Raw genomic sequence first — 10,256 nt, 5'->3', positions numbered from 1 at the left:
TTTTAGTGAAAAAGATACAATAAAAAATAACGTATATAATAGTATTAAAACATAAAAATAATAAATCTTTTTTCTCAAAAAAAAAAAAAATTTTTTTATTAACCGAAAGTATGAATTAAACACTGAGTTAAATTATTTTATATAATCCCGTTTGTTCACTTTTTACATTATTATTCCTATGATCAAAAACAAACATTTTAAATAAAATAATTATTAAATATTGTTCATTTAATATGTAGTTTTTTAAAATTAAAAATTATAATTATATTCTTAAATTAAACGAGAAAAAGTATTTGACCTTTTTTTCAAAGTAATATTATAATAAAACTCATGTTTTATATAATAAATGAATAAAACAATTAAAAAATGTACAAAATAATTCATTAATTTCTCCCCCTTCCGTTTCCTACTTATAAAAAAAAAAAAAAGAGAGAAATATCAAGATAATATTTTATATTATCGAAAAAATACATAATTAAAAATAAAATTTTTTTCATATGAAAAGAAAAGAAGAAGAAGAAAAAAAAAAGCAAATTTTTTATTTTTATTATAAATTTAATCTGACACCGTGAGTTACAAATAAGAATTTAGATCGAAAAAGTTTTAAAAAACGATATTTAAGACACATTCAATATTTATTTGTCAATCAATCAACATAATAAACTTCCGAATTCACATTTGAAAATGTTTAATTTATTATTATTATTATTATTATTATAATTAAAATAATTAACATTAACTTTTATTTGTTTTTCTCTTTTGTAAAATTGTCACGATTAGAAATATAAACCCCAAAAAATAAATATTGGATAAAATTTTAATGCATATACATAATAATGGTTCTTATTGTTATTTTTATGTCAGTCAATTGTTGGGATCACAAAACCAAACCGTTCAATTCCTTCGTTAATTCTTCTTCCTTTTTTATTTTTTCAACTTGATTTAATTCCAATTGTCTGCCAGCAGCTTGTTGGTTTTTTAATTTGGCGATTTCATTTAATTTCTGTATCGAAAAATAAAAAAGAAATAAAATTACATTAATATTCCTGTTTCGTCGGTGACATTTTGTAATATTTTCCAGGGAATGTGGGCCGTTCCACATAATGCGATTTCTCGGTTTTTCTTTTAAATACTTCAAAATCTTCTTCAAATTTTATTTTAATAAATGAGGCATGGCTCTCAGTTCTTCTTCTTCTTCCACATAGTTAACATTGACGTATGCACGGGGTTTAGATAATAAATCGAGGGTTTTAAATTAAAAATTAAAAAACTTTTAAAAAAAAAATGAAAAAATACAGGAGATAGATGTACTTACACTCCTAATTTTTTTTATTTTCTTCAATTTCTCTGGATCTTCGGTAACATCGGATTCTACAAGTCCATTGGTTGATGTGACTCCAAGATAATGATTTGACGTGTGGTTTTGATTTTGTGTTGAACTAACACCACCATCGGAAACTTGCTCCTTTTTCGCCTTTTTAGCTTCCCTTTTTTTTTTTAATTTTAATGCGTTTTTAGACACTGCTAAAAAAAATACATAAAACCGTTTATAACGATACGAATGGACACACGTGCACGCACACTCACACGCACACATCCACACACACATAAATTAATGTACTAATTAATATTTGAATACAATTTTTTTTTTTTTAATTGCAAAACAACGTTGTAGCGAACGGTATTTTAAAAAAAAATTAATACTTTTATAAAAACTCACGAAAAAATATTTTTCATTAACAGATCAATTAATTTTTAAATAGGCTTTTCAAATAATCGGCATTCTTTCAACAATTTGGGGACGGCAGATATTATTCGGTTTTTCTATAAACGGAATACTTATCTGGAAAATATATATTCTTATTTTATATAATCCTTAAATATCCCTAATTACATTATATGTTACAAAAAAAATTTATCATTATATGAAAATTTTCTTATTATTAAATTTAATACATTTCCTTCCGTTTCTTATTAAACCTCTTTTTAAATATTCTATTATGAAAAAATTATGTAGACAGAAAAGAAAAAAAAAAAAAGTCAACGGTCAAACACTTTTTTTTTTTTCGCTATCAACAAACAACCACTAATATTTTACACCTGAAAATTTTGATTTTTTATTATTTAAAAATAATTATTCGTAAAAATTTAAAAAATAAAAAAAAAAATTGATACAAATTGGTCAACGGTATAAAATTATTGTAAACAATTTTAAAATATTTGCACATCAATTTTCGATACATTCACTCCGGGAATAAAATAGCGACTAATTATAAAAATTTATTAAGTAAAATAATAATAATAATAAATAATGCGTAAAAACTATAAAAAAAAAAAAAAATTCTAAAATCTGTTAATAAAAATCAATATTCGTGAAAATTTTTCCAAGTATTCAATTAATATGCTGTTAAAAAAAAAAAAAAGAAAAAAAAAGGTTTTTACTTACAATCTTGTCTACCGATACCATGATCATCACCTTCGTGAACTCTAAAATTATCTTTCCCTCTAGCAGATGGTGGTCTGTACGCTTGTTTCGAAGCTGTAATATGAAAATAAGTCAAAAGTTATTAAAATTTTTCACAAAATTCCAAATATCAAAAATATATAAGAAAACTTTCAAATTCGATTTTTTTTTTTTTTATCACTTAACATTATAAACTATCCTACGCTTTATTCGTTTTATTTTTTTTGTTAAAATTCACATTTTACTTAATTAAAACTTTAATGTAATAAGTTAAATTAAACTTATATAAAAGAAAACAAAAAAATAAAAAAATAAAAGTGGAGGATCATCAGCATAATTATTTAAATTTAATATTTGAATTAAATATTACCTTTGATTTCATAATCATTATTTTATATCATTAAACTATTAGAGGGACTCAATCGTAAATCTTATATATATATATATATATTTTTTTTTAATTTAAAAAAGTAAGAAATTTTTTTTCAAAATCATTTTCGAATTTAAAAAATAAAATAAATAAAAAAAAAAACAAATAAAATGCCTTGAACGACTTACCTTGAGGATGGCTTGGTTGAATCCCTTCCACGGTTTTGAAACTAATAACCGGCTCTTTAAAAGTGTTTGGGGGAAAGGTTTGCCAAGACACTTCCCACAATTCTTCCTGCTTATTCCAGGGCCTTTCATACAGTAAAGACCCGCTGTAGTGCCAAATTTTAAATCTAAAAGTAAATTTAAGTTTTAAAAACATTCCCATATTAACATATTAAGAGGAAAAAAAAATTAAACTCACCCATTTCCTTCCCTCAATCTAGGAGCCGTAGTCGCAGTCATAAAATGTTCCCCATCTGGAGACCACCTTAATAAAGTTGTGTCTGGAGCGTCGACTTTGGATATGATTTTCCGATTAGTAGCATCCCATAATTCAATTGTGCCCCGTAAATTTCCAAATCCTCCAAATATCAAAAGTTCTCAAGAGTTAAGAAAATACCTATAAGTATTCTAATAAACTTTCTATTGTACTTTTTTTGTTTTAAAAAAAAAAAAATTAAAAAATAAAAGGATATTGTTGCCGAATGGGTTGTACTCTACAGAGTTTTTAATTCCCTCTCCAAAGTGAAAAATTGGTTCGCATTTTAAATTAAATAATGTAGCTTTCGCTGGCATGAAACCATAAACAACACAAAATTCTAAACTTTTAGGACTCCACTGAACGGAATACACCGGTCCCTCTTTACCTACGATGTAAAAAATTTTTTTTTTTTAAATTTAGTATAAATCTAAGAAGTCAATTTAAAATATATTTTGTCATCTCACCTAACATAACCATGGCTGTCTCGCCTTTGGTTGATATAAAATGAAGAGTTTGTTTTCCGTAGTAACTAGCTCCTGTTTTGTCTACATCGGTGCTAGTCATGAGTAAAACTTCCATACCTCTGTTATTCCAAAACATATCGACTTTGTCAGCCTATTAATAATTTAAAAAAACTTTTTAATCCTTATCAGCAGAAACTCTTCTTTATTCATTTAAAAACAACGTAAATAAATGGGTAATAAGTTTTAAATATATGCAATATGTATAAAAATAATGTATATATATATATAAACATGATGAGAACGTAAAGATCAAGTAAAGCAAAACGTAACATTTTTCGTTTTAATTAAAAAATTCTTATTTTATAAATCTCTGTAATAAATTTAATTGTTACAATAACTTTACTTCTTCTATTTATTTTGATTTTTTTAAGCAAAAAAAAAAAAAAAAAAAAAAATGTGAAAAGGGTTAAAAACGATTAAGTAATACATACTTGAAAGAAACTTTTATTGGCTAAGGAACTGGTACCATCGAATTTTGGATACTGAAAAAGTCTACCAAAACTCGGTTGACCTGGATTTCCTGGAAGATGACATAATACATAACTGGGAGAAGAACCAGGTGATAAGCTAAAACTGGCAACTTTTGCAATATTAAGCTTATGTACAGAACCCTCAAAATTACAATTTTCATAAAATAAAACATCGTTATTTAAAAGTCTAGCACATATTTTTTCATCTCTAGTCCATTGAGGCTCCCTGAAAATAAAAAAAAAAAAAAATTACATTGTTAAAATTAAATTAAATTAAGAAGAGATTGGCTTTTATTTTTTTTTTTTCAATTACAACAACAAAAAGAAAAAAAGAAACTCAAATGAAAAATTTATAAACTCTTAAAAAATGAAAGAATATTTGATAAATCAATAATCTTATATCAATACTTTTCATATTTTGATTAAGAAAGTATCGCTCTTATTACATACAAAATTATTAATGCTTTTAAAAAAAAATATTATAAAATACAAAATTTGCATGACAAAAAAATTTTTTTTTAAATTTAATAATTAGTAAAACTGAGCCATCGTTAAATAATAACATTTACAGTGAACAATAACCTTGAACAATAGTTTATTCTTGTAAGTTTGATCAATTATAGTTATTTGTTAATTTTAAATTTATTTCATAATGGTAAAAAAAAAAAAAAAAAAAAAAAAAAAATAAAAGTCAATTGTTTGTCGATTAAAGTTTAAAGTATTAATTTTATAAAAAAATCAGTTATATGCTTGAATAATTTTAAAGATATAAAAAAGATATCATTCAACTATTATAATCACAACACATATCGTCTAAACAAGTAACAAAATGTACTATGTAAAAATATGCATAGAAATAAATTTCTTTTCTATGTTTAGTATTAAATATTTTGCACAGTAAGGAATCTACATGTATCCTTGCACGAGGCAAAAAATGCATGTTTTACAAGTACCTAATTTAGAATCAAATAATTAGTTATACCTTAATAATCTTAAACTTTTTTAAAATTGTTAATTAAAATAATTACCATCCAATTTGTTTTTTGTGCACAAAAGCTCTGACAAGTTCTCCAGTTTCAGATTTCCAAATATGTAAATTTGGATTTCCAGGTTGATTTGGTTGACCTCCTGTGAAAGGCTCCCATGTAACGAAAAAAGTGCCTTTGGGTGAAAAATCAATATTAGATACTTTAGGTCTCTGTATCTCAGCTTGAATTTTCCATGTAGAAGTTGATACAATTTTCACTCTACATTAAGAATGAAAAAAAGTTACACATAAATTAAATTTTTTATCATATTAATTATAAATGCAATAAGGCATAAAAAATTCAATAATGTAAAAAATATTTTGAACTTATATATGACTCATTATAAAATATCAACTTACTTTGAACCATTTATCCATGCAAAGTATTTGCCATCAGGACTAAAAACCATAGTTTTACAGTATTTACTATCATCTTTGGTGAAACCTGTGACAAGATCATATCCAGGAGGCCCATAATTTAAACAGATTCCTGTAGATCCTCTTACTAAAACAAAATTATTATTCAATTTCAACATTTTTATAAAATATCAAGCTATGTGATAAAGCCTTAGTTTTAAAAAGAATCTTGTGATATAGCTTTTCTACCTTATTTTTAAGAAACAATCATTTTATAATCTAATCTATTCACAGTTCAACTTGATTTTTTAAGACAAACCTGTTCTAGAAAAAAGGTTAAAAATAATCTTAAAAATACAAATAGATTGTATTAATTAATTATAATAAGTTTTCAAGCATTTTAAATAACCTACTAAATTTATGTTTCAGTATTAATTAGTAGAGCAAAATTTAGAGAACTTATAATAAAAAAATTTTTTTATTTAAATACTGTAAATAATTTTAATGAAAAGTAAAGACGATTAAATTTGCAAACAAAATTAAGTATTATTAATGTCTCAATAAAATTAAGAAAAGAAATAAAATTTTTTTTATTTGAATATCGTTTCTCCTAATTTGTGAATAAACTTCAAAACAAAGAGATAAAGATTCATTTCTTTTGTAAATACAAAATAATACAATTCCTTAAAAATAAGGAGAATGTTAATTTTTTTATTTCATACAAAAATTTAATGTTTTGAATTAATAGACAAAATTGAAAAAAAAAAAAAAACGACATTTTTTACCCAACACACTTATGTTAGACAATGAAGTTTTATGTTATAACAAACAGGACGTCGAAACTCAAAGTAATTTTTAAAATATCGCATTAAATATTTATGCATTATAAAAATAAATAATCAATATGTGTGATTGGTATATGAAAAAAAAATAAAAATTTCTTACCCGCGACGACAGGCACGGTGGCAGACATCTTATAATTTCATAACCTCCGTGGGCGTAGAATAGTTTCCGTCGACGTGGAGGAAAATTACTGTAACTCAAAAAATTGTAATTTAATACCTTTTTTAAAAAAAATTGTTTTAAAAATCTATCTTAATGCTTTTTGATGCTTCTTTAAAGAAAAGAACAAAAACAAAAAAATTCAGTTAAATTTCTCAAATACATATATTTACTCATTTATTATTCTGCACACTTATAATATAGTTAGTTATTCATGTTACTTCCACGACGGTTTTCAACAGATTCATTAAAATTTTACCTTAATAATTGGTACATTGTAATTCAATGTGCTCCATGGTACCTAAAACGTTAACATTAGAAAGTCAAATTTTAAATTTATTTCTGTATTTTTGAACTTATGGTTTGTCATTGGTAAACTATTTTATTAAATCTGAAAATTAATTAGTTATTTAATTCCAAAAGATGTCTAAAATTAAAAAGCAAAAACGAAAACAAAAATTTCAATATAATCTTAATCGTAAAAGGCTATGTAGAAAGTACTTATGTTTTATTATCGTTGTTATTTACATATCTTCTTAAAAAAAACATTTAATTTAATAATATTAATTTAAATTTTTTTAGTAGTAAATTGAACAAAGGAAATATTTCGTGTAACAAAGAAAAGCACTTTAAGAAAATGGGACTTGTTTTTGATGTAAACAACGATATAAAAGGATTAAACAAGCAAGTCAAATCAATTGATAAATTAGAAAAAATAAAGGATGAAAAATTAGAAAATAAAAGTCAAGAAAATAAATTAATTAGAGTAAGCAAAAGAAAATCACACTACATTAGTAAAAACCAATTAGATTTCTTAAAATATTTAAAAGATAAATATGGTGATGATTATGAAGCAATGGTGAAAGATAAAAAAAATTATTTACAGCTCACAAAGAAACAATTAATAACTAAAATCAAATTTCTTAATTAGTTTTGTTAAAAATTTACTACCTGTTTTTTTTTTAAAGGATAACAAAAAATTATTATACAATTCAATTCATAAAAAAGTATTTCAATAAAAAATAATTAAATTTATCATGTGAAAGACTTCTGAAAAGATAGTTTTTTAAAGATAACTTGTTAATACAATGAAAAAATAAAAATTACATATTATATATGTGAATTTAAAAATAATAATAAAATTTTATCTTTTCATAAAAATTGTTTTTTTTTTAATGCATTACTAATTTCATAGTATTAAATATAAATTTATTACATCTAAATTATGTATTGATTGATTATCATATTTATAATTATGATTTTTATTTTCAATATGAAGATAAAATTATTAATTTAGTATTTTATTAAAAAAAAGTTATGACTTTGTATTCATATGATTCAGAGTATTTTTTAATTTTATATAGAATACTTATATAAATACATATATATATATATATATATATATTATATATATATATATATATTACTGTTTTCTAATATAAACTAGATATTGCATGAATTTTTCAAAAATTTTATTTAAAGTTAATTATGAGTAACTATTTAAATTTTAGCATAAAACATTCGAATTGTTTTATTCATTTAATTTCACTGACAAACATGATAAATTATTGTTTATAAAAAAAAAAAACATATAATATGGATTCTTGGCTCTATAAAAATAACAATTTACATGTAATATAATTAAAATTACAAAAAAAATTAACAAAATCCATTAAAAACACATATTTTATCCTTACAATAATTAGACAATATTAAGTTAATACATAAAACGTTCATTGGAAAAATTAATATCTTAAAAAATTTATTTTACATCTGATGTTTTAGCTTATACATGAAATTTTAAATTCAATTTAATTTTATAAATTGATTTTCGAAATTCTATTACTCAGAATAAGATTTTTTAAGTTTTGATTAAAATTAATTTTTATATATAATAAAAACCTAATAAATAAATAATAAGTCTACTTTTTTATTCAATTAAAAAAAAAAAAAAAAAAAGTATACTATTTACATGTATACATATACATGCGTTCATACATTTTCACACGTGAGCGGAAAGTAAGTATTTTAACAAACATTAGTTCAAAAGACAATTATAGAAAATAATGAATAATCTAAGCGAATTGTAATAAAATTATTATTGTGAATTATTAATTTATTAAGAAAAAAAAAATTAAATTTAGTAAAATAATAAAATTTTAATAAACGTTTTATAAAATATATAAAAGTTTGTTTACATAAATGTGCACTAGATAGAGTCACTTAATGCAGGATCCATAAATGTTTATGGCTCTATGAACATTTTAGGAATTGAAATAAAAATTTTTCTAGCTGCAATTCATTAGTAAGGTTTGTTTACAAAATAGTTTTTATAATTGCTTGTAGCGGTAGAAAATGATATTTATATTGTATTTAATAATTAATATGTAATTTATTATTCCAACGATTTGAAATGTATAATAGCATTATATTATATCTTTTCTCTGTCTCTCTCTCTCTCTCTCTCTGTTTCTGTCGAAAAAAAAAAAAGTGTGTTCATGTGTTTAATATAAACTTTTTGTGGTTATTCCTTTAAATTATCGGGTTTTTAATCCTAAAAATATTTTTAATTATATTTAAGTGTCGATATGATGACTCCGGTGAATTTTTCAAAGAGGTTATATTTTACCTGGCGGCCAATAACTTATTGTAATGGAGGCTTCATATCTTGTTTTTGTATATTATAAAGTGCAATTGATTTATTTAAAATACATATTTTTTTCGCCTTATTTAATTACGTAGAATTTTTTTGTAGAATTCATCATTGCAGATGCATTTAATAATGAAGTCGAACTTTGCAGTTTGTGAGATAATAATGCTGATTATTTGGAGGTAAGTAAAATTATACTCCATTTAAAATTATATATATTGTAATTTGAGATTTTTTAAAGCTTGTATTTAGTATGGCGTGATTATTTGATTTACATTTTTTTTTTTTTTTTTTTTTTAAATAATATTAAAATTACCCGTTTTTATAATTGTTTAATAAGCGATATTATTAAATTTTACGGTAGATATTACACATTACTTAAAAAAAAAAAAAAAAAAAAAATTTTTTTTTTTTTATTTTTGATAAAAAATTTTCATTTTTTTATAGCTCAATCATCTTGAATTCATGTGATGGACTTTAGGAAGTTACTCACATAATGGACATATTATAACAAATTTTATAAGTTTATTAACTTATTTAATCATTATTATTTATAATTATTTTTATTTAATATTTCTTATAAGAATAATTAATTCATTTTTTAAATGACAACGAATTGTGAGAAAAATTAATATTTTTTTATCTATTTAAAAATGTAATAATAATAAACGAGTGTGCATACTAGAAATTAAATGTATAAAAGGTAAATTGAATTTAGTTATTGCTTTATATATTAAATTAATTCAGATTAATAGGTATTTCAATTGGTAGTGTGGGTTCAAGTCTTTTTTTTTTTTTTTTCTCATTGTTTTTTTATTTTCACATAGTAAGGCGAAAAAAATGTTTTTTTTTAAATTAACAGGTTATCGTAGTTAGTTTTTTAAATCCCACAGATAGAGAATTATTATT

The 10,256-nt window shown here is 22.4% G+C and overlaps 2 protein-coding genes across 2 annotated transcripts; one reads left to right on the top strand and one right to left on the bottom strand.

The window, feature by feature from the left end:
- Positions 1 to 877: 877 nt before the first annotated feature.
- On the bottom strand, positions 878 to 5,874 carry Phum_PHUM311130 (eukaryotic translation initiation factor 3 subunit, putative; the record flags this gene model as incomplete). Its single annotated transcript, XM_002427300.1, has 12 exons — positions 878 to 1,003; positions 1,316 to 1,524; positions 1,804 to 1,843; positions 2,227 to 2,266; positions 2,443 to 2,539; positions 3,023 to 3,186; positions 3,258 to 3,435; positions 3,637 to 3,702; positions 3,782 to 3,932; positions 4,273 to 4,537; positions 5,340 to 5,558; positions 5,699 to 5,874. The coding sequence occupies 12 exons, from the start codon at positions 5,872 to 5,874 to the stop codon at positions 878 to 880; spliced, it is 1,731 nt and encodes a 576-aa protein (XP_002427345.1).
- Positions 5,875 to 7,120: 1,246 nt separating this feature from the next.
- On the top strand, positions 7,121 to 7,628 carry Phum_PHUM311120 (protein CGI-117, putative; the record flags this gene model as incomplete). Its single annotated transcript, XM_002427299.1, has 2 exons — positions 7,121 to 7,194; positions 7,283 to 7,628. 2 exons carry the CDS (start codon positions 7,121 to 7,123, stop codon positions 7,626 to 7,628), a joined length of 420 nt encoding a protein of 139 aa, XP_002427344.1.
- Between the last annotated feature and the right edge of the window lie 2,628 nt (positions 7,629 to 10,256).

The sequence above is a fragment of the Pediculus humanus genome, genomic scaffold (genome assembly GCF_000006295.1).
Source record: "Pediculus humanus corporis 1103172107714 genomic scaffold, whole genome shotgun sequence".
NCBI lineage: Eukaryota > Metazoa > Arthropoda > Insecta > Psocodea > Pediculidae > Pediculus > Pediculus humanus.
The sequence above is the reverse complement of the archived record's forward strand: the minus strand, read 5'-3'. Positions and strand labels throughout refer to the sequence as shown.